The sequence below is a fragment of the Tyto alba genome, unplaced genomic scaffold, assembly GCF_018691265.1.
Source record: "Tyto alba isolate M040663 unplaced genomic scaffold, T.alba_DEE_v4.0 Super-Scaffold_6, whole genome shotgun sequence".
NCBI lineage: Eukaryota > Metazoa > Chordata > Aves > Strigiformes > Tytonidae > Tyto > Tyto alba.
Window position 1 is genome coordinate 41,047,927 of NW_024881327.1, and position 25,664 is coordinate 41,073,590.

Consider the following 25,664-nt stretch of genomic DNA (forward strand, 5'->3'; position numbering starts at 1 on the left):
AAGTATAGGATACAGTATAGGAAGCGTATGAATGATTTAATGTCTTTCCTAGAAAAATACTGAATCTCTTATCTAGCCTTGTTTACAATGATGGCATTTCTCCCATATAAAATTATTGCTTGGAGTAGGTGTGACAGTATTTGTGACTCCTAGTATTTTGTTTCTTCTTGTGTGGGACCAGTGGCTCTGTTAAGTGAAGTTATTTGGATGGTGCTCTTCCCAGTGTAACCATTCTAATTAATAGCACAACAAAATGCCAGCTGGGTGCTCAGCAGCGATCTAGAAAATCAGAAAGGGCTGGGAACAACTGCTCCCTCGGTCTTCCTATAGAAGAACTGGGAACATCAGGTGAAATTAGCAGGGAACAGGCTCAAAACAAACAAAAGCAAGTTGTGCTTCACTACACATGTAGTTAAAACGTGAAACTCTTGCCAAATACTCCTGTGGAGAGTAAAAATCTATATAACTTCAAAAAGTGGATCGTGAAATGAATGGAAATTTGTCAAAAGATGCTAAATGCAAAATTACCACCCAAAACCCAGGAAGGCCGAAGAGAAAGGGGTATTCTGGGGAAGCACAGCTATGCATTGCTCTCTAATGTGACTCTTACTTAAATACTGCCATTAACAGAAATACTTTTCTGATATTACTTTCATTCATTAATTTTTCCTAGCCTTCAGTGTACACGGAGCTCTAAAACCGTTTGCAGCTCAGGTAAGAACCAGAGATTGCTTTGAAAATTAAACCAGGCATGAATAAGAAGCAGATTAGTGTTTCTAGGTGTTTATGTTTGCACCAGGGATTTTCAATGCACAGAGTTAGGACAAAGGGATTATTAAAGAAAGCAAGAAGAAAACAGATAAAACAATGGCACAGTCAATAGTAGTGAAGAAACAAGCAGGGAGTTACTTGCTCAGCTATACCCCATGCCTGGTTCAAGCTCATCAATGTCCAACCTAGGATGCAAGTGTTTAATCACTGCAGACCCCCACATCCAGAGGACAGGGATTTGGACGAGCTGCTGAAGGACAGTGGGGAGAGGAAGAGAAGGCAAATTGCTTGGGCATACAAAGAGATGCCCACAGAGAAGGAGCATGCTGCGAGCACAGCCATCCCTGCTTTTCCAGGCAGAGATGCAATCAGCTGGGCTAAATGGAAGCTACGGGTGTCCAGAACGTTATAGAGCAGCTACTATGGGTTTAAAGCCTTTCTGTAAACAAATAAACTGATCTTTGAAGGAATTGCTTTAGATTTATCCCCAATTCCTAGAGGGAACGATATGTAGGTACCATTATCAGGCAGGTCTGTCAAATAACTATGGTTGGAAATAGGACTTCTCCTGCACCGTGTGGTCTTACCTAAGGGAATGTACTGGAAGCCAACATTAACACTGGTGGGGGGCCCTGCCAAGAAAGGGCCTGTGGGAGGGCCTGCCCAGGAACTGTGGCAATGTCCCTCTGTTCATCTTCCCCACATTTATGACTGCCAGAATTTAATCCAACACACAGGAGTAGTTTCACTAGATTCATATGCACAGTCTTTCTGATCTTGAAGACAATACTTCTACAAACACTATTAAAAGTTGTATTAGCTTTTTGCTGTCATGTCATATCGTATCTGTCATCCACCAAGCCCACTACCTAATTTCTTTTAGAAAAATATGACCTCATTAGTATTTAACTCAAAATTCCTATGTGGCTCATCCATACTTTTCAATATACTTACACCTGCTTTAGCAAGTATTCCCATAAACCCAAGAGAGACAGAAAAACACTCCAGCATGTGCTTAGAGACTTTTGAAAAGCAAAATCCCTTTATTAGCCAAACTTCATTATAAGAATTGTGTAAGCAAAAGAAAACACTTACCATTCTGCTGTGTAAATATCATTTCTTTTGCAAAACCGCATAGTAAAGATAAAAGATGCTATAAAGGAAACTCTGATATATGTCTTTCATAAACAGATTGTTTGGTAAGGAGGTGTTTATACCTTAGATGGAATACATATAAATAACACAACCTCAGTCTTTTTGGTTTTTTGAATGTCATTAAAATGCACCAGCCAAGTTAGCTCATGCTATATCTCCATTCCTCAAAAAGACAGTTCATGCCTTCGTAGACCCAGGGGCTCTGGGGACTGAGAGACTATAGGAAACATCCATACTGGTAACTGCCTACTGTCCTTGACTACACTTACTATACTTTCATATTATCCCTTAACTGCCTCTGCAAATGTCCTTTTGTATCAAAAACCCCAAATCCCTATGCTGTGCCAAAAACCTGTAAGTTGCATAATGTGAATTTATGGTAAAAGCAAATACTTCCAGGAAGAACATACAGACTACATTATTTGTTCAGATAAAGTAGGAATCACTTTAACTTTGGACACTGCCAGGCTAAGGAAGCGGACCTATCCCAGCTTTGTTTCCCAGGCTCCAGCTCCCTAATTCTGGTGGCAGCCCTCCACTGAGCCACTGCTGGTTATTAACACCCTTCTTGTGCTGGGGGGGCAATTCCACATACCCTCCTCTAGATACCTACTAAAAATCTTTCTTCATACAGTCCACAAAGCTCACAGAGGTCAGTGTTTGTTGCTGTTCTCAGAAGCCTCTCAGTCTTTTTCCTAGGTGCCCCATACCCATCTTGACTTCAGACACCCCCTACCATCCCTCCCCCTGCTCTTGGTCATTCAGGCTCTCTGGGACAGCACCATCTCCCTTTCTCTCTGTAAATTCCTTGCCCTCCTGAAACTACAAGGAGAGAACAAACAAGTAGCCTTTCCCCATGCTACCCTACAGTTGCCTTTAAAGTTCCTATTTGGTTTTAAAAATATTTTAAGATGAAATATTAATTTTATTAAGTTTACACATAGGATCTAAAAAGGGGTATTTGTAAGCACATAGGTGTTAGCTTTGCAGCTGGACTTTACATGAACTTAAAGGTCTTTCCCAACCTAAATGATTCCATGATTCTGTATTTCCCTCTGGTAGTTTTAGATTTTATTGTTGAAAACAAGTGTTTTTCTGTGCAAAAATCTAAAACATTCTTCTTCAATTTCTCAACAAGCTGTTGTTAACTCCATCCCAGCCAGATCCAATACATGAGCATTGCGAGAGCATTTTCCACTTCTTGTCCCGCAGCTTAAGACATACCAGAAAAAATTCTACAGAATATACACAGCACCTGTCACAAAGCAAACATGGTCCTAGCTGTGGGGTCTCTTTTTAAAAATAACCTATCTCGGGATAGCCACTAAAAATGCAATGTGAACACAAATGCCAAAGTCAGGATCTCATAAGCTGAATGGTGAAATATTTGCATTTTGACAACTCAACCTAACTGATGAAACAAAATGTAGATGTCTGGTCCCAGACTCTTAGAACAGTGATTTCATTTCTGAATGGACTGATTGTCTGCTGAAGACCATGGCTGCTTGTTTACTGTCTTAGAAACTAATGCAATGCTGTTATAAAACAGAACATGGTATGCATATGCACAAAACACTGAAACGCAGTGAAAATTATTATTCTTCTGTAAAAGAATGTCTTCCAAGTAAAATTTCTTCAATATTCTGTAATATGCTATATATGGGCAGAAAAATAACAAACTGATAAAAGCATGAACAATAGATAAAACATAATGAAATACCGCTTTGGCAAACGTTACTGTCTCTTCTGACAGTAACCAGAAGGAAAAGATGGAAGCCATTGATAATCACATTTTTCTCATTTACTCTTACAATAGACACTAGGTCATTTCTCTCACCAGCACTGCATGAAACAACAAAAAAAAAATTTTTCTGTTGTAGAGCAGATGAGGTTTATCTTCAATTAACCATTTTCCACCTATGACATGTACCTGCAAATAGCATTTGAACTATACATTGAAAGCAAGCCCTTGCTATTCTCAGGCTGTTTCCGCTGCATCCTGATCGGACTCGGCCTGAGCCTCCCACATTACCCCACGCTTCGTGTGCCTGCGCCATCTCCTCTGCTCACGCAGCTCCCCAGTGACGTGGCGAGCTGGGGCCGGATGGCAAATGGCAGCCCTAAACCTACAGACGGCAAATCAGATTTGCTTTGGGAGGAGGGTTTTCAGCCACGTAAGCTCCCTCTGCCAGCTGCCTTCCCAGCAGTGCGGCATGGAGCAGGAACGCACAGCCGGGGACCACCACTTTCATCTTTTTCTTAATGCAAGAGCGGCCTCGCTTCTGGGTCCTAAAGTTGTTAATTGAAACAAGTCGCAGAGCAGGCTGAAATTCATCAGCGTGGCAGACTCTCGGAACCGTTTAAGGTTTCAACAGCTTGGCAGAAACAACGCTAGCTGGCAATGGGATAATAAGGGGTTTTAATATGATCCAATGTAACAGCAGCTCTGATCCAACACAAATAAAAGGGGCTCAAAAGGTGAAAGAAGAACAGAATGAACTGTTACACTCGTATTGTATTTATAATTTTAGTTAGCATTTGCTATTTCATTAATAGTTTATCTTTAATATTTTGCTGTGTGCACAAAAACCTGGCAGAGCGATGTCAATTAAAGAACAAGAAGAAACTAATGTATTAAATCTCTCAGGGCATGAATCTGAAATTACTGGTGCTGCACTAGCACAAGACCACTCATAACTGACAGCTCTAACTTTTAAAGGTTAATATTGCAATACTATATTTCTAAACCGTAAATGCTATTCTCAGACTTACTAAGTAAAACTGGTAAGTTACAGTTTCATTTTACCCCAAGTTTAAAAAAATACTTTTTTCCTTCTGAATTTACTTTTACAGGGTCCATGTTAAATGTAGAGAATTTGTCAGTGAAGAGGTCACCATCTCCTATACCGTACGCGGCATGCAAAAATAAATCAAAACATTCACTTGTAAAATGGGAAATGCCATCTCCTACCCAACACACTGAAAAGGTAAAGAATGCTCTGCTTCATAGAGAAACAGGTTTTTACAAAACAGGATTATCACTATAGGGCACACACATACTCCCCTGTAGGAACTATTTACTAAAAACATTCCCCTCAAGAAGTTAAATGGTCTGAAAGTAGCAGGTATTCAGCATCCTTGAAAACAGTATGAGCTCTTGAAAGCATGGATAAGAGTTTAGATGTCTAATTTCATTCAGATTTCCTAACAGGGCTTCTCAATATAAATGCATTACAATTATTTTTATAAACTACGCTAAACTTGCTTTAAATGCGGATTGGATATTACCTGTTTTCTGTTATCTGGCTTCTGCTTCTTCCCGCTGTGGTTAATTTCTATACACTGATTATGTTATCTTAAAATGAAGGATTTAAACAAATATGAATGGTATGTTGGAGAATATAATCGCCATGAAGCAGAGAAGGCACTGTTACAGGAAAACACTGTAAGTAGAATTTAACTTGAAATCTGGGGTGTAAACTCTTGGGAGAAAATGTCTGTAAACTGCCCACAATGGCTTACAAGTTTTGTTGTGAAATAGCCATATAATCCATAATTTAAATCTGTTTCATACAGGATGAGACATTCTTGGTTAGAGATTGTTCAAATAAATCAAGTGCTGAACCATATGTTTTGGTCATCTATTATGGAAGAAGAGTATACAACATTAAAGTACGTTTTCTGGAAGAGAGCCAACAATACATGCTGGGAACAGGGCTCAGAGGAGATGATGTAAGTAAGATCCCACCTAACATTATAGTCTATTGCTTTTATGTCACCGTTCACAAGTTCTTAATACTAAAGATTAGTTACAAACTCTCCTACATAACGAACTGGCTGCTTCATTAGCTTCTTTTACAGTAATTCGCTTCAAGTATGTCTCAAAGCTTCAAGCAACTTCAAGATAGTAATTTAAAACCAAATTTTACATACCATGCTCAGATTCAGACTTAAACCGATGTGAAAATTTCCTAAGTACTTATAATACTTCTACTAAATAACACCTGCAAAGTAAAGGGGAAAGAAAAGTCCTCCCTTTCCAGGTATACATGTTATTTTAGCGTATTTTTTTTAACTTGTAATATAAGCAGGTATTTTAAAATACATACAACTCCACATATCTGACAGCATGGCCTGTTGCTGTTATTGCTGCATAATGTCTCATTATCTGTCTCTCATAGGAGCAAACCAGGAATTAATATCTTAAAAAACAGAAGAGAAAATAGGACAAAAGTTGTCATGGATATTCAGAGGCAATTAAATCACATGGGTGCCCACAAATCTGTCTTTCAGATATGGTAAATTTCAATTAGAAAAATCCCTTTAGATTAGCAATGCTTTTTCACGTAATTAAACTCAATTATATCCACGACAAGAGTCTAATTCTTACTCAACCTATAAGGCTAAAATACAAATACTGTATCTGTAGGTCTTTCACATAAGAAAAAAACTGAAACAGTCATCTCTATAAAGATGTCATACTCGCAAAAAAAAAAGAAATAAAAGAAACTTAAGGAAATTTCCTGCAGTTTTAGTATGATTTAGGAGAAAGCAAGCTTAGTTTTCAGTGGTTCTTTAGTCTTCCTGTAATGCCCCTGATAAAAAAAGGCTAATTAGAAACAATGACTGACTAAAAAAATTGAATGGAACTGAAATATGGTACACTACAGGATAATGGAGTATATGCATGGTATACTACAGAATAAAGACAAAACTAAATTTTCATCATTTTAACAGATTCAACAATTAAGGCAACTAGAAAATGAACTGAACAATACGTGAGCAATTTTTACTGAACTAAAATGAACACATTCCCTCCCATCTCAATTAATACCAAAATATCTAACTTTGTTGTTTGTTCCAGCTGGTGCACAGAAAGTACATATCTTAAACAGCGTGTCTGGACTCACAACAGTCAAACTGGAAAGTTACAATTCCAGAATAAGGTTTTCAAGCACCTAGTTAACAACCAACAGCATATCTAAGACTTGGCTCTACCAGGCCAAATCTGTAATCATGATATGTTACTTTAAGGCTTCTTTTTTGACTATTGTTTCTCTTTAACTCAGAAATCCTCCCACAGATTAACTACAACAGAAAAAAAAAAATCAGAATTGTTTTGCTAGTCAGCTATGTGTAATACCAGGGAGCCACAGAGATGACAGCCTTCTATGCATTATTCTCAGCAGCAGACATGAAAATAGAATTAACTGGGCATGAAGCATATGTGCAATAATGAACAATCAGCGGCATCAACCTTGCTCAGAAGAGCTACTTCCACCTCAGGCAGTCTCAAAGGATTCCCCAAAAACTCTCTTCCTTGAAGACTGTTACCTCAACTTCTGCAGCTCGCTTAAGGTTATCTCAGGAGAGTGCAAACAATTTGTAAGGTTTTGAATTACAGCAAAATTGATGCCTGTGATTTTCCAATGCCTGTGAAAATGCTTTACAGAGCGCTCTGCATTGTCCCTTCAAAGGGACACTCTTTGTTATACCACATTTTGCAGTATGCAGTGCAACAGTCCAGCTGCTTTACCTAGATTAGCTGAATATTCCCCCTTCACCTGCCAAAGAGAAAGCAAGCTAACCAACAAGAAACAGGTGCAGACCTATTACATTTCTCCCCAGTTGGTGTTTATTCAAACATTGTCTTACAGATTTTCTGCAGTCTGCTTTCACTTTTGGATTAGTCTATTTTCATCCATTATAAACATGTTTTTCTTTACACATAAATATAACTATTCAAAGTTTTCCCTATCCTATTGCAACTTCTGATCTTTCACATAGTTTATGAGTTGTTAACACTTTGTATCAGAGAAGATTTTCAATTAACGATTTTTTTTAAAAATGTATTTAATTCACTTTTCATGAGTGCTTCCATCATCAGTTCTCATGTAGCCCTATAAGGCCATAAGGGGGGCAGAAAAAGCATTGATAGTCAGACTTTTGTTTATGAAAAAAGTAACTGAAGTTCCGTGCAGCTACATTAGTATCAAGCTGGGATATAAGGAATACAAGTAGAGGGAGACAAAAAAAAAAAAACACCCACACACCACCATCTCTGTTAGTGAAGATGCATCTTTTGCTAGCAATTTAGCCACAAATGTTCACTCCTACATACATATTAAATACATTATACTGAGCTCACTAAAGGCCAAGTGACATAAAGCTATAAAGAACAGATCCCCAAATGGGACGCATATGGAATTCAGGCATTTATTTGAAACTGCTGTCCTGAGCGTCCTTTACTTGGCTGTTGCCTTCCTCTACTCCAGTCAGTCTTCAACATTAACGATCCAGAGATACCTGTAATGCTGCTTTTTATGTACATAGTTCCTTTGATGAAATCAAAACCTTCGCCACATTTAAAGCTGATCATAAAGCAAAATTTAAATATTTTTCTTATCTCATTTGCAAAACTAGATCTGCCACACACAAAATACATGTTTTTAGCATGTCTGCAGCATCAGGCTCAACTCACAATGCAATAACTAAAAATCAAAGTCAGAACTATGCTCCTCAACTCAGTGCCTGTTTTACACCGAAGCTTAGAGCACAGCCCAACATGCATCTCTGGATCTCACTGTTCTGGCCACTGATGCTCTCTCCATCCTCACCACTCTCTATCACCATTTGCAGATAACTTTCATTTTCAAACCATCGGTCATACAAGTCGCATCATTTCAATTCAGTTCATTTCAAAGTGAGTGAAACTGATTAGCTCCATCTACCTTCATCAGCCATTAAATTGGCCTCACTCATGAGAGATGAGGAAGCTCTTCCACAATGTCTTCAACTGACAGCATTATGTCAAAAGTTACTGACAGGAAAATGGGCACAGTGAACACCTGTCAGGGGTTGCTAATACTTTCACCCATGTAAACATCTTGTCCACAGCTGAAATGACAGTTCAGGAATGAACTGTTCTCATTCAGGATATGCGACATGTAGACCAGAGTCCTACCACCACCCTGATGCAATCCAAAACTACACCTTGCACAAGCAATCCCTGAGACCCAGAAGAGTCTGGAGAACAGCAGACAGGACTTTCTTATGACAATCAAACAGTCTCTTCAAACAGTGAAAAGAAATGAAGAAATCTGAAGTAGTGAATTTTCTTCATCTTGACGTCTTTGAGTGTTTTTACACCTAACAAAGTGTGGGGTTCCATTAAAAGAGTCAGACAAAATTCTGGACCATCAACACTCATCACTATCATGTCTGTGTCAACTTCATGTTCTAGCAGCTATAAAGAGCTTAATATTTTAAATCTCACTAACTCAAATAAGAGTACAGGATGAAATAAAACAGGAAAAAAGATCTAAGTAACATCTGAGATATTTTTCCCTCATTACCAAAGAGCTACAGCTTAAAGGTACAGTGATAAATAACGTGACATTAGCCAAGTGAAGCCAAGTTAGATTTCCAAAGCAGATGAACAATTACACCAAGACGTTTTAACTTTCCAACCAAGAAAAAAGGTAGAAAACAGGACAAGAAAAAGTGCTGACAAAGAGGAAGTTTAGAATAAAAAGTTAGGATTACTTTGATATGTCATGAAATACAAACCACAGTTTTGCCTAAATTTCTGGTAGCAACAGTGACTTGAACATAAGGCAAAGACAAAACAGAAAAGTGGAACAAATGTATACAAGTAAAAATTATGAAAACAAAACTTAAAAAAAAGCATACTGGTTTTGGGATCAAATAATTTTCATCTTAAAATAATACAGGAACAGTTTCACCAAATCATAGATTTAATCAGATTCTTTTGTTATAAACTAGGTGGGGATCACACAGAGATGACAGAGACTACCATGAGATATCATCATGTATACAATGAATGCCCATGCTTACAGTAAATGTGATATAATATAGGATAAGTATTAATGTTACACACAACACAGTAAGCTTGCTTTACTGTGTACAGTTCTAGTGATTTAATATCAATGAGTCCAAAGAATAGCTCAGGAGGAGAAAGAGCGGCATGATGAGAGTTTAGAAGTCACACACAGGGAAGATGACTGTTTAAACTGAAGGACAGCTAACCATTGGAATGGCAGGATTAAGAGACTCCCAGCAGGACAGATGAGGATAAATACCTTGGATATCTTTCCATTGCTGTTTGATCAGTTCAGGAAACTCGAACCACACCTTTATCATTTTAGGAACACGCTTGGAGAATGTGATTGTTTCGAACACCAGAGAACAAGACTAAAACCCTGTTTATACCCCTCTTGTACATACTCCAAGGGGATTTTATAGCAACTTTCTCAGTAAACTGAATGGGAAAATAAAGGGTACATTTAAGAAGGTACAAAGAAACTTGCAGCGTAAAGTATCACATACTGTTAACTAAGTGTAACTTTTGACAGTGTAAACTGTAAAGATGTTGCGTCATCTTTTCAAAATCTATCATCCAATTTGGCATCCCAAATACTTACAGGTGATACTGCGCTCTTAGGGCTTACACATGCTCCCCTTTGGCCCTAAACAGCCATCTGCTTTCTCCTACACAAGACAGACACAAATGGAACAGAGGATTAAAATCTGGTGGTTTTCTTTTTATGATTGCTTCCCTCTAATCTGACCGCAATTCTATGCAAAATATTACCGATTTCCAATACTGTCATTTGCAAGTCTTTTAATGTTATAGATAAAACAATCTAGCAATTTCATTTTCAGTCACTGATTACAATTTTTCTTTTTCCCCCAGAAATTTAATTCCGTGAAAGAAATCATTGACTTCTACAAATATGTTCCAATCACACTCATTGATGGCAAAGATAAATCAGGACTCCACAGAGAACAATGCTACCTTACATACCCATTCAAGTCATGCAAAAGATATTTTCTGCCTTCATGTCACTGATTTGTTTGTATAGATGTAAATAGAACAATTATTTAAATGTCTCAAAAATCAGATTAACCTCTGAGTGAGGAGCTCCCTATACCATGAAGCATTCTAAATGGTCCATCAAAAGCTTCTCTCCAACTGAGAATACAGAGACCCACTCCATTTTGATCCTTGTAGTTTGTTTTTAACTTTGAGGATACAGGTGCCACCAAGCACAGGATACTTGAGGATACAACATGCCATTGTATTAATTCACAGAAAAATGTTAAGAGAGACTGACTCTCAATATCCTGACAATGACTGAGCAATTTGCTTATCTTGCACTCTACCTTTTTATACCAGACAAAAAAAAAATCAAACTTGGTCTTGCTTACCTAAATGTCACTGAAGCTCGGTTAGTAGGAAAACCTAATAAAGCATACTATAGTCTAATAAAAAATATTCTTGCTTTTAATACACGTGAAATGCTGTTTATCTGAGTACTCACTGTTTAACAATGTCATTTGGTGTGTGCGTTTACATGAAAACAAGCTGTGCTCAGCAGCCACTGAAGTCAGTGGGTGTCAGCTGATGCTCACAGGTACTGGAGCAGATTGTAAAGCTAGCTTTAATTATGTAAATTCTATTACTTAACTAACACTTCTTTAGCTTAAAGTAGCAGATATTTGTATTACATATCTCAGCCCTGAAACACTTACACAGTAGGACCATTATGCAAACAGTCCCTTTGAATTCATACCAGGTGCAAATACAGAGATAAAAATCAACACTAGGAACAGTACATGCGCTTCAAACTCTGCTAGAAAACATGTTCCATTGTGTATGAAAGAACACAAGAAAGTGATATTTTTCCAGAAAAAAAAATACAGTAATATTTATTCATATGAGTTTTGGAAGGCTTAACAAAATTTATTATAAATATGAAAAGCGAACTTCAGTCTTTTTCTGCAAAGCATCCATCTTCCTTTCTAAGCACACTTAGAAATTTGACTAGGTAATTGGAATATACCAAGAAAGCAACCTCAGTTACTTTATCCTTACAGAACAGGAACAAGAAAAATAAAAATGTTCAAGCCCAAAACATAACATTCCAACCCAATTTATGATGTAGTGGCACAAACTAACTCTAAAAAAATTTAGCAGTTGGCTGTTATTTCCTCACAATCTTTTTATTTCTCAATGCTGCATCAAAATGGAACAGAATATTCATTATAATTATTTCTCTCAAACCACTGAGACTGTTAAACTTCAAGGAAATTATTCTGACTTGACATTATCTAAGAAGAATGAAAATTAACAAAACAGAAGCTCCTAAATAGAGTTTGACAGAGCTTATAAAGGAAAAGAGGCAAGATGTAATCTGCTTAAAGAGTTTCATAGCCACCATACAATTTAACTTACAGAAGTTTTTCATGTTAAAATAACAGAAAAAAAATTTCTAAATTAAACCCATGGAAAAAAATACAGTTTAACAATTTAGAAAGCAGATTATGGCAGCGACATACAAAGCTTTGCAAATGTCTACTAAAACAGTAAACTTGCTTACAAAAGACAAGCATTACTAGTATGCTTAAACCACCTAAAGCTGAGCAGCAATGCTTCCCCCATCCCCCCTGCCCCATACAGCTTTCATGAGGAATGTTCTAATTTTGTCAGTGACAACTCTTATGAAACAAATTCAAAACTATTTATTTAGTAGCTTCTACAGAAACAGAATTAATTCAAACAGTAACCTGGACTGAAAGAGTTAAAAAACATGGTTAAAATTCCTCCCTTGTTCTATGTTAACAATTTCAATATTTATGTGATATGCCAGAATTTTAAAATGGAAGCTATTTTCACAATCAAAAATGCAATTAGTGCTGTTAAGTTTGGCATCAAAGTATATGAAGTGAAAAAAACCCCTCTAGTGTACCCATCTAAAAAAATATAATTCCATTTGAATACAAAATGAGAACTGTCCTTTCATTATTATTGACAAAACAGACAAAAGGAAGTTTGTTCTGTGGAATAGATTAGTCTGATACAAATGATACAAAGATTTTCCATGTGTACATGATGAAAAAGATCTGACTTCAAGCACCAACTATCTGAAGGATTTTAACACTGTATTGAAAAATAATGGGAAAGCAGTGTGGTAACTGGTTTTGAAAATAAGCCTCAGTCAAATGTAGTTTTAAAATATTTACATTTCAACACAGATACGATACATACTTTATCAAAACAATGTATAACCTGTTGGAGTATATAAAAAAATATTTCCAGCTTAAACTGTTTACAAAAATGCACCAACAATGAAAAGTTATGGACTGCCAGCTTTTCAAGAGTAGTCCCAGTATGAACAAAGAACACATATCCAGCATTAGAGTCAGTACTAGTTTTTTCTTATCTGTAAAAATGTAAGAAGTGATTTTAATTGTAAATATGTGCTTCAATATAGTTCATTCTATATGGTTTTAAATTGTTTCAAATAGACAAGATGAAGAAAAACATCCGTTGTTCATGTATAGAAACACTAGACTTCAGTATCATCCACACCTCTTCTTGACTGAAAACTTTAAATTTGGCCCTGATTTAAGAAAGCGTTTAAGCAACTGAGCAACGTTTACACTGCACTGAAGTCAGTGGATACATGTTAGACATATATGTAACCAGGCACATGCTTGTAGGAATTGAGGCCTACAAAAAATATATTCTAACATCATCTAAATTCCCAAGATTAAGAAGGATGAAAGATTGCACTGAAAATCTGGTTCAACACTGTCAATGTAAAAGCTGTGCAACATGGGTTTTCATTTTGAAAATTCCTCGTCAGCAAATCGCCCCTGTAAATAAGCATTAACTCACCAACTAGAGTTTTAACCAAGTGCCCAATTCTGAAAATGTGCTTCTATCAGGCTAAACACACATGGTGGTAGAGGGTTTATGTTTGGCTATCACTTCCTTGGATTTCAGAACAGCCTTGAGACCACACAGAGAAAAGCTTCTCTCTCCCATCCATCCAAGCCTAATGGTATCTCCAGCTCCGCCTGTTCAGAACAAAGATGGTACAGAAAGCTGACAGTGTTCTGCTCTCTCACATCTACGCAACATATGCTAGGTAAAGACTAAGTACTAAACAAAATTAAACTTTTTAGTGCTATCTGACCTAGTGGGAGCAACTCTAATCCCACCAATTCTTCATTTACACCCTTGTATCTCCTCTGAAGTCAGCAGAAGTGGTTTTCTTTCACTAAAACAGAGTACTTGCATTTAAGTTCTACTTTTTATGCGTGGTGTTTACTGTGCCACTAACACCCATGATATACACTTGCTGCCCACAGAGAATCAAAGGTGCTTTTCAATACACATATGCTTGATCTCTGGCACACCACGGTGCACTAAAGCAAACTAAACCCTGTTAAATTTACAAAGATTTCATCATCTAAGATTTTAATCTATACAGACCTAGCACAAACCAATTACAGCACAGTATCCTATCACAGAGAACAGTAACTAGAAAGATGTTTGCATAGCAATTCTTTCTCAGATTTCTCCTATGGAACAGATGAAGTTGACCTTCAATACAAATTTCAAACATGTGAGTGCAAAGTAGTGCTTAATTCTCACTATTGGTTTCTCTGTTATCTCTATAACTCTGCTCTCCTCCACTTCACTAACAATAGAGATCTTTTGGCAAAATCAAGCAGTTATTTCAATCTTCCTTTTCAAGCAAGTTAGTGGCACTCAATAAAATAAGAGGAGAAACCCCCCCTAGTCTCTCACTTAATGCTTTTTTGCTGGAAGAGAAAGAACATCCCAACCCTTGGTTGCCTCTATCAAGTGCCTCTGTCCATGACTTATCCATTCTTCTTGGTCCATATATACTCTTCCACAAAACCAGCACTTAAACAGACATTGAAGTGTTTCAGCTGGTGAAGTTTCCACCACCTGGTAGTTGTTTTTATGGGTCTTTTTTAGTTTCATTTTTAGCATACTCTGCTTTTTTGCTTGGTTTCCTGTCTCAACATTCTGAAGAGTAAGACGTTTTCGATAACGTTTGACACCAAGACAACTACTTGTCCTTTCTGAAAGAACTACTTTCAGGACTTGACCTTTATACTTGTTGATAGTCTTCATGACATTAATTATCTCTGGCGAGTCCACATCAGGATGGTTTAGTACCACAACTGGCTGGTTACGACGAGGGCATTTTATCAACTGATTCATTCTCAGAGGGACAAGCCGAAGACGTCTTGCTGTCAACAGATATGACATGTCAGAACTTGAACTGGTTTCTGACTGAGTTCTTGTCTTCCTCTTAGGAAGTTCCCTGAAGCTTGCTTGTTTTGCCTTGTTTTTGGGACCTAGTTGACTTTTTGAATAGGGTTTGCTTTGCTTACCCACATCACTGCTTTTCTGAAACAGTACACCAGTTTGTTTGTTATTATTTTTAACACTTGCCTCTCGCTTTGGTCTTTGCCTGAGAGATATACTTCGGGACTCAACATTCAGTTCACTCTGATTAGGCAAACATGGCAAATTACTGCTAGGAGTCTCAGAAACACTGACAGGAACCGGGCGAGGCAGAAACATTTCATTGCAATACATAGGAGGATCTGATGTTTCACTCCTGTTTTCTACTCCCTTTGAGTTCTGACGGCTAGTAGCATTTAGCACTCGCAGCATCGTCCCTTTCGGGATAAACACAGGAGTAGCAACATGGGAATTTTTAGTTACCCTGCTTTTAGCTGTTCTTGCAAATGTAAGCACTTGATCTTTACTGTGTTCTTCACTACTAATAATACTGTTTCCACCATGCACTTGAGGGGAAGATGCAGACTGTTCCACTTCAGTGGCAGGAACAACTCTCTCACAGCTTGCTGAATTTTCTTGAGGGAAAAGCACCTTTTTACTAGAATCCTGACATCTCAAAGGCATGGATTTAATGTTAGATTCAGCAGCAGACATGAGCTGAGCAATCTTTCTACACAGCAGTGTTGCTGACTTCTTATTGCATGTTGTGTCGTCCCATCTGACACCCTCTGGAACGTTTTCAGCCCCAGAGCTCAGAGAAAATACAGATGAAATAACAGGTCCCTCAAAAGGATTGCCTTTGTTTTCCATCTTCTGTGGTTCTAACGATTCCAGAAGATGACTGTTCCTTTGACTTATGTTTTCAGCTCTCTTTACTTTGCTAAAGCCAAAAGTCACGTCCTTGCAAGGCAGAGTTTTAGTGACATGAAAGTTTTTCCCTGCTTCAGAAGATGTAACAGATTTTTTATCAAAATCCTTATCAGCTAAATGTGTTTCTGTAGAGCTGACTGGCAGAATCTTACATTCTTTGTCATCCCTCTTTAGAGGCAATGTATCCTTTTGTTTAAGTACTGCAGAAGAAGAATTTCTGCCCTCCTGAACAGCCTCTACTGAAATGTTCTTGGAAAATTTATCTTCGGAAATAGCAGCATATTTTGGAAGGGGTATATCCACACCTTCTTCATAACAATACAAGTCATAATGTAAGTTATTTTTTCCATCTACTTCCCACCTTGAAGATTTAGGATCACTTTTTTTTTCAGTACTATTCATCACCAGAGATGGAGAACAAAGTTCTATAACACCTGAATGGACATCAATACCTTTCACCAAATGAAAGCATAATTTTGATGCATCTTCCCTCTGTATAGATACAGAGTTACAGTCTGAGAGATGAGAATCAGAAAAACAAAGACATTCAGAATTCTTGTCATATGTACTATCCAAATTAAGCTGGTTACCAACACTGGATAATTTGTCTACATTCACTTCCATGGTCAGTAACTCACTTTGAGACACAGAAGATGTTTTTTTGACTCCTGCAGATCGCTCTGCACCTTGATTCTCAAGTTCCTCTTCAGCACCATTCACAGGTTTGGAAGCTGCTTCTGTCATAGGAATTAGTTTAAGAACCAGCTGTCGTGCTCCATTCACTATTTTAATCTCTACTATCTGAGCTAAACAATTAGAAGGAACTACAAGTTCAGACGGTGCAATTACTGTTAAAGGCATCCCAGGTTGTAAAGGCTCCGTTTTTGGAGAATAAACCTCAACTTCCACACTCTGATTCTCACAAACACTTATTTCAGATGTCTCCAATATTGTTTTATGCTGGACTGATGCTGTGTTTATGCTACGTTCTACATCACGAGATGAACAGACTGGTTTAGTTGCTTTATCTGGAAACTCACAAACCATATTTGAAGATGAATTTGAAAGTTTGTTCTGAAAAGGAATTTTATATTTCTGCTTTTCAAATAAAGTGCTTTGACTCAGCTTCTTTTGCTTGTGGTTTATGATAGTATTCGACAGCCGTTTTGTGGGTGTTTCATGTACTCTTCTCGTATGTTTTACTATATAGTCGTGTCTAACAGCACCATAGTCACAGTATTGACACTGATATGGAAAAGTTCCAGTGTGTTTCACCAAATGTCTCTGGAATTCTCCTTTGGTGTAGGATATATTACTACAGTGGGAACAAATAAATTTTATTTCTTCATGTTGACCTACGTGCTTTTTATACTGTAAAGGATCCTTTGTTGAAAATCTGCATTTATCACAGTAGTATTTACCTGGCAGAAAGTTTTTAACTTTAAATGTTTTCTGGGTTTTACCTGGGTTTTTTTTTTCACGTTTTTCAAAGACTACAGCATTGGCAGCCTCAGGAACAAAATGGAAAGCTGGCGGAGTAATATGATTGCACTTCTTGCAGATGAAATTTTTGTCTTCGGTCCACCCAAGTTTCTTATGCTTTTCTGTATCTTGCATCGAAATTTTCTGAACATTTCTGCATTTTATACAGCTTATCAGTGACAACTTACTGTTCTCAGCCTCAGTCCCTTGGTAACAGCAGTTTTGGTCATCATCCCCTTTTGATGGATTTGTTTTATCCTCAGAAGATTGCTTTGGGGATGTAGTTAAGGAATTATTTTTATCGTTAACTTGGCCAGGATATAGCCTTGGTAAAATTTCCCTCATTTTTTTCAACTGCATTTCAGAAGATGTGACTCTGCACCAGTTTTGTCAAACACAGCAGCAACAGACAGAATGTTTTCTTGATATTAATCTTGTGTATGCTGCTTATCAATCAATCATTCCAGCCACCAATCTGCAGAATATACACTTTGGAAGAAACGGTGTTCAAGCAACTGCATCCATATTATATTCCACGTTCTTAATTTTATTCAAGCAACTTGCAGCACTAAAGAATAAAAAGCAGAAGATTAAGTCAGTTACTATTCACTGATCACTGAAATAAAATGAACTAATAATTGAACTACTAGTAGAGTAAGCTGAATTACAGAGTGTGAATCTACTGTTAATAAACCACCGATTGTATTCTGCACACACAACCATTAACTCCAAGCAAAACTTACCCAAATAATCCTTTAATGTTCGCTCTTACTCAAAACATTCATAAATTCATAAAATTATCTGCTATGCATCAAAACCTAAAGAGTTAATGCTATTTCTTCCATGACATGAAAAATTTTACATTTAAGAAATGTATTTATAAGCCTAACAAGACAGACACTTGGTAACAAAACTGAGCAGAAGAACATTATTTCAGTTCATATACAGCCTTTAACTCCAGAAAACATATTATGAAATACTGTAATGCCACTCATTTGTAGATCCCAGGAGGAAAAAGGAGAGTGACTACAATGGTTATTAGAAACACACGACTGAGTTTGTTTTTAAATATAAGGATTTTTAAGTTAGCATGGAAGGTCCTTCAGTACAGAAGAAGGAAGTTCTTTTCTAATCAGTGACAATGTTTCAGATCTAGTCTTAAACACTAACTCATAACAAGATGTGATTTATACTTCACATGTTCTCAAAGTAATGAAGTCAAAACAATCTGCAGCTGCAAAATTAATTACTTTCACTTCTATTAATATCACAGAGTAATCATTTCTGTGTACGTGGACAAGCATATAAATAATTCACTCCATCCTGATAATACAGAATGTGTCAATCAAGCAAAATAAACAATGTAACAGAAGTCAGACAGAGAACAGTAATATCCATGTAAAACCACCACCTTAACTGGTGTAGTGTATTTGGCCCCACACGTTCCACCTCTCAGTCTCTTTACTACAGCTAACATGAACAAGATGTCAGCCTTTAAGCTTTTGCCAAGACTATGAGGCCACTGTTATTTGGAAAATAAACAATTAACCTTTTGAGATATACATAAAACAAAGTCCAATGCTAATAGCAACAAGTAAAATCTACTCAATATCTTTCTTACTCTAACAGACATACTGTTGCACAGATCTGTATTCACTATAGACCCTACTTCATAAGGTTATTTCTAGATTCCTTTAGATTTCAATATACCCCACAGAAGGCTTCTGCTTCTGAAATCGAGCTCCTCTCCAAGTCTATCTACAGAAAGGAGGGCCTGATCTAGACTCCAAAAGCACCTAAATAGCATCCTATTACAATAATCCTACATGAATGAGGAAAACTTTACACTATGGTACTTCTCCACAATGGCTTGACAGGAATAAACATCTGATGCAGAAAGTTTTTCTCACAAATCCCTGTGCTCCATCTGCAAATATCCCTAACTGCCATAGGAATGCTGCCCTAAAGATCAGGCTCTGCAAAGAGCCAGTATAATGATGTAACCTCAAACAACAGAAAAAATAAGTTAGAAAACTGGTTAGGGACAACAAATCTGGCTTTTCACTCTTTAGCAGATGGATGGCTGCACACCTTTAAAACTCCTCAATAGGTAGCTCTTAGGACCGTAGTAATCTCATATCATTGCAATGCAGACAGCTGTACAAACCTATGTGAAAAACCTCTATATCCTGATGTGAAAAATAAATCAATGGCAGTCTCCCAGGAAGAAGGAAAACATACATGACTAATGTATCATTATGTGAAGATTTTTTATTTTTGTTTTCAGCAGTTCTAATGTTGGTAATATTTATGTCCTCCATTATCCAGATTCTAAAGAGGAAAGAAAAACAAGTGTTTCTGGTTGTCTCAGATGGACCATTCTTTCTTTGCTAATACCAGTTTTTAGACTTAAGATGAACTTTGCTGACACAAGGGTAATGGTAGGCCTACGTTCAGGAGAGATACTGTTTTATTTCAGGAGAAACATAGTAAGAGATTTTGATGAGCTTAAGATCCAGACCAAAGATACTTTGAACATTTCTATACAGCTTTAAGAAAGAACTAAAATTTCATTTGAAAGGAAATGGTCAAGTCAGATCAATATTTGCCTTTTTTTGCCATTAACAGTTATCCAGCGATACTGAAACTGCCCTCCATATGAACTGACCAAAAGGTAAGCATAGAGCACTTTATGCCATCAATATCCTTGACCACAAAAAACAGTACTAAAAACATGGATAGTTTTCTTATATTTTTTTAACACTGTAAACATCACCTTATGAGACAGCATGAAAAAGGATCCTCCACCACCTTTAAAGAGCAAGAAAGTACAAGAAATACCATCAGATATTTTAAGAATGCTCTGGGCTACTCAGTCCAAGAGGACACTATCAAAATTTAACACGTTCATTCAAAGAACATGCTAATAATCCCTCTAGACTTTCCGGACTCAAACAGTTTTATATATTAAAAAAACCCCAAAGCTTTCATTCAGACCTTTGACAAATACCATGTTCCTAGTATCCAGGTTTTGAATGTTGTTGGAGTTACTGCAACTGCATTTCAGATATGTGGTGGGTTGATCCTAGCCAGCTGACAAGCAGCCACACAGCCGCTCGCTGGTTCTCCCCCCTCCCCGTAGGAAAGGGAGTGAATTGAAAACAAACAAACAAAAAAAAAAAAAAAAAAAAAAAAAAAAAACACGAGAAAGCCTATGGGTCAGGACAAAGGCAGTCTAATAGGTGAAGGAAAGACAGGGAGTCAGTGACGCAAAGGAAATCACTCACCACCTTTCACAAGCATACCAATGCCCTGCCAGTCTCCCAGCAACAGCCACCTTGGAAGCCAACCCCCCCCTCTCCCCTTCCCTTTCCTCTAATTCCACTTTTCACTGCAGAGCATGATGTTATACAGCATGGACTATCCCACTGACCAGTTCTGGTGAGCTGTCCCAGCAGTATCCCTTCCCAATCTCTTGCCCACCCCATGCTTACTCACTGTGGCAGAGAGGGGGGAAAAGAAAACCTTGACATTGTTCAAACACTGTTGTGTCATCAACACTGTTTTAGCCACAGGTCAAAAACAAGGAACCCTACAGGCTGCTGTGAAGAAATTTAACTCTCTCCCAGCTAGACTCCGGACAAGATAAAAAAGAACTGAATAACCAGGTGATGCTTAAGTGACACTGCTGTTGTCTCCCTAGCTATTTTTTCACCCATTTTTCCTGAATGCTGAAGAGTTAACAAGAAAAGTTTTGATGCAAGTAGGTCCACTTTATCATTATTTTGGATAAAACAAGCCATGAAGTACATTGTAATTTCATTCTTATATTTTAAAAAATTATTTGTCTTTTCTGGTTACTGCAGAAAAATGAGACCATCAATGCACACAGAGAGGTGGTGCAATCCAGCATCCATTCACTCCATACCCAGGAGCAGGGCGGGGGGGATGTGCAGAGCACGTGCTTCACAAGATACATACACAATTTTTCAAGTTAAATGCAGAGCACACAGACCAATCCAAAGATATCATCAAGGAAGACCTGGAAGTCTACAGGGAGTCTGAATGGCAAACACAAAAACAGGATGGATGAGGAATGGAACAGTAAGGAGTGTTAAAATAAATTCTAGTTCCTGTCTTTACAGGAATGGATTCAGAAAAAGTTTGTAAAAATACTCAGAAATATATTAAGGTACCTGAATTAGGAGAAACTGAAAAAATTTAGATGCCCTAGTTTTTAAATAAATGGAAGCAGAGATTTAGAAGTACATGAAAAAGGACAACAGAAGGACAATAAACCAAACTTTCTCATTCGCTCATTCTACCAAACATCTGCAATTCAGTGACATTAAAAAGTCAGGCATTAAATAAAAGGAAGTATTCCCACCTTTTAAGCAACACTAATGTATCCTGAACCTTGTAGCTCAAGTCATAGAGATCAACAGATCCACAGTAGTCAAAAGGCATTCCAAACAGTGCATATTACATTTACATAAAGACTAATTAAAAACAAGAGAAATAGGCAAAAACATCCTCTGTAGCCTGACTATGCCAAATTCATCCAGTACAAGGTTTTTTGTACTGGAGTAGAGTAGAAACCACTGATAGGGCCACTGTTGGACATACTGCCAGCGTCTTCCCATTATTCTACACTCCTGAACTTTCCCTTTTCTTCAAATATATTATTATTTTGTTCATTTCAAAGAAAAATATTTATTTTCCAGTGTTTTAGTTCTTGGCTTTATCTCAAATTATACACTGCTATCAATGAAATTATTATGACAGGCAGCATGTATTTATCGTAAGTGATCAAATAAGCAAGACCTTACTTCAGCAAAGCACACACCTCTTGCACACTAAGTTCAAAGACTGCATCCAACAATCAAGGCTTGCTTTAGTATTGAACAGCCCACATAAGTTGTCTACTAAGAAAATTTTAAACAGAATTTTTTAAACAGAAGACGCTGTGCATCCCTGTATCAGGAAGACACAGTGTGTAAAATCCAAGTCTCTGTGAAAAACCTAAATCTCTGTGTAAACTTAAAATTACCTGATTTGTATTTTACAGTTATATATATAGCATATACTATCCATTTAACATTGACTGACTGACTGTTAAGCAGAGCTAACTGTTCTACTGATCTAAGTACATAGCTGCAATTATAACTCATGAATTTTAGGCCTAACAACTGAGAAAGATCCAAAGTGCTTCACTCAAGTGTAACAAACTGTACTAATTAAAAGAATTGATTTTGAATTAAAAAACACACTACTCAAATACACCAAAGAAATTTTAACTACAGTTATTTCTCTTGAAAAGACATTTTGTTTCACAGTAACAGCTAATCACACAGTCATAACACTTTTTGTATCTGAAATTCGCATGAAGTTTTTCCATCAACGTGAATAAGGGATGTCAGTGCAGAGAATTAAGAAGAGCAAAGACAATGCACCAGGTTTTTAGAGCTTACTTTTATTATAAAATATACAGTTATTTCACTCTACAGAAAAAATCTAATTACATTCAAAAATTTTACTACTTATGATATAAAGTTATGCAAAATACCAATTAAATCACTGTTTTAGAATGCATAGGTGAAAAATTGTCCGATTTATTGACATTTATTAGCATTGCAAGAAGTCTGGTACATATATGGACTATACAGTATTCTACTGAAATGGAGGTCTGCTTCTCTGTGGCTCTAGGACCAAGACCTAGCTTTATTTGTATTTGAAAGAAACACATTTCTGACATATCATATAATTGCTTGGTGGTCTTCATTCAATAAGCACGCCATTCTCAAGTAACTACTGTATCAAAGGCAGTAATTTAGAGAGTACTCGGAGATGTTTGTACAGCTGTTTATCATTACATGTATGATCAACTTTTAAATTTATGCTGCTCATTTCATCATTTCACACAATGCACACCCATTTTCAAAATCCTTCTGTACATCCAAAGCATACCGATTAGTATTTAGCACTACCTCAGGCTAAGCTTTAAGGCCAGTAAGCAATAAAGCAAGGCAGTATGGCAGAGAAGAAAATGGGGGAAGAGGGGAGAGAGTCCCATTAAAAGTACATATCTCTCCATACCCAGTTCTCAAAACTGTCATGTAGATGCTAAAATTCATTTAGACAGTTTTAATTCCTGCTAAAATTAGCTACATACTATCTGTATGTGCAAAAGGGCCTCGACTATAACCATTTATTGTATTAACAATGCACAACATAAGGCAAGTACAATCCTCTAAAATACCATTAGTTTTCTTAATAATAAAACAGAGGTGGTTTATTAAACTTCTCTTTCAGGACACTTCAGCTACATCTACGATAACACTGGATCCTTTATTTACAAGAAATCCAAGTCATTTTATACGTCTAAATTATCTTAAGTGTCCAATGTAACACTTTTTTTTATGACAGATTCTCTTGCAACAAAATTTAATGTAGGATATAATTAAGTGAATCTCATGCCTAGATATTCCAAAGAACACAATTTACATACAAAATACAGGAACTTCTATTTTGCTCAGTAATACAGCTACTAACCCGAAAGCTTCTTTTCTTCAGGAAGAAGGCCAAGATGACAAACCTGGACAACAGCTTTACAGTCCAGACGAGCCTAAGGCAGACTGATGGCGTCCACGAGACAGCAGCACTCGCCAGCCACCACCAAAAAAAAAAAAAAAAAATCCCATTTTCTCGGGCACCCAGCCCACCCGCGCACAAGTGCTGCCGCCTCTCCGGGGAAGAGAGGCCTCCCTCGCTGCGGGCCCGTCTCCGGGGGCCGAGCTCCGCCGCTGCCCGGGCGGGTGGCGGCCCCTCCGCAGGCCGCTCAGCCCTCCGCCCGCGGCCGCCGGGGAGGCGGCTCCGCCCGCGCCGCCGCGCAGTGCCGCCGCCGGCCCGCGGGGGGCAGCACCGCGCGGCCCGCCGGCCCCGCAGCCCTCCGCCGGGACCCCCGGCGCGGAGCGGCCCGCGGCCGCGGCACGGTGCAACCTTACCTGGCCCGGAGGAGGACGAGGAGAAAACCTGGCTGCCTCCCTCAGGGGCAGACCCCGCTGCCAGCCGCCGCCGCCGCTCCCCTTCTTTCCAGCCGCACAGGGAACGCGGCGCCGAGCCGGAGCCTGCTCCTCATCCTCCCCGACCCAAGCTCCCGCCCTCCCGCCCCGCCCTGAGGTACTTACCCCAGCGAGGACGAGGGCGAGCCCGCCGCCGCCGCCTCAGCACGGCTCCCGCCCACGGCGCCGGCGGAACTGACCTCAGCGGCCGCCGTGGCGCCTCGCCGCGCCATTGGCCAGCGCCGCGCTGCCGCTCCCGCCGCCAGCCCCGGGTAGAGCTCTACTGAGGCGCCCCGGGCGTGGCGGCGGCGCAGGCGCGGAGCGCGGCCCGGGCCGGTGGGGGGTCCCGCCGGGGAGGCCCAGCCGCCGCCGTCACACCTTCGGGAGCGCGGCCCGCACCCGCGTGGGGAGCCGGCACCCGTGGGGGGCCCAGCGCCCGGCCGGGAGCGCAGGCCGAGCCGTGGGGGGAAGCAGCGGGGCTGGTGTTGGAACAGCTGTAAGATGGCAGGCGAGGGTGCGAGAGGAGGTGCGCTGTGAGGCTGCTGCGATGGCTGACCCTCAAGGATGCTGGCAGGACAGAGGGCCAAAGGAGGAGCTGTTGTGGCCAAGAATCTCTACGTTCCTGCAACATCACCGTGTTTTATTAGTATATGGGGTGGGCATACATTTTGCAGGGATTGCTCAGTTAAGTAGCACAATGGCGTAGGACTCTCATGTTTACAGATGCTTCCTATAAATTCCAAATTTCTCTTTAAATAAGCGGTTCTTAGTCGAATTTGAAGGGAGAACAAAAGGATTTTCACTGCCAGCATCTTGCCCTCTAAAAGTGCCTTTAATGTCACTGCAGTATCTAACCACTCTGCTTAGAAAGGAAACCATATTTAGCATAGGGCCCAAACTGCATAGAAAGGAAACCATATCTAACATAGGGCCTGAAGTCTTTCCCAGTGGTGTCTAAAATTGAATTTTTTGGTACGTGACTTCAAAGATAAACTCCGTTTTGTTGATTGTTCTGTTAGCATGGATTCTGTGTGATAAGAGAAAGCACGAGTAAGTTACATCTTGTTCTTTACTGGAATGATTGGGAACAGGGCTTGACCTATCCTTGCCATTGTCTAGATCTGAACATGGATCTTCAGGGATCTTGGATTTTGGGATAGGCTCTTCAGATC

The 25,664-nt window shown here is 38.7% G+C and overlaps 2 protein-coding genes across 4 annotated transcripts in view; one reads left to right on the plus strand and one right to left on the minus strand.

Annotated features, from left to right (window-relative positions):
* CLNK (cytokine dependent hematopoietic cell linker) overlaps positions 1–12,128 on the plus strand; it is a 30,787-nt gene extending 18,659 nt beyond the window's left edge. Inside the window, 5 exon segments of the mRNA XM_042808142.1 lie at positions 674–714; positions 4,780–4,913; positions 5,294–5,371; positions 5,503–5,658; positions 10,643–12,128. Of these exon segments, the coding sequence (XP_042664076.1) occupies positions 674–714; positions 4,780–4,913; positions 5,294–5,371; positions 5,503–5,658; positions 10,643–10,798 (565 nt within the window). The 3' untranslated portion in view covers positions 10,799–12,128.
* ZNF518B (zinc finger protein 518B) lies at positions 11,932–24,718 on the minus strand. 3 transcript variants are annotated; one of them, XM_042808141.1, is made up of 2 exons: positions 24,619–24,718; positions 11,932–17,999 (listed from the first exon to the last, which is right to left on the minus strand). In XM_042808141.1, the coding sequence occupies exon 2, from the start codon at positions 17,789–17,791 to the stop codon at positions 14,549–14,551; it is 3,243 nt and encodes a 1,080-aa protein (XP_042664075.1). In that variant the 5' UTR covers positions 17,792–17,999; positions 24,619–24,718; the 3' UTR covers positions 11,932–14,548. The 3 variants fall into 3 exon arrangements, with proteins under 3 accessions (XP_042664075.1, XP_042664074.1, XP_032840384.1); XM_042808140.1 differs by lacking the exon at positions 24,619–24,718 and adding an exon at positions 24,436–24,578; XM_032984493.2 differs by lacking the exon at positions 24,619–24,718 and adding an exon at positions 23,984–24,286.
* Positions 24,719–25,664: the final 946 nt, after the last annotated feature.

Coding starts and splice junctions, on each gene's coding strand:
- ZNF518B (XM_042808141.1), bottom strand. CDS start 17,791: ATGCAGTTGAAAAAAATGAGGGAAATTTTACCAAGGCTATATCCTGGC.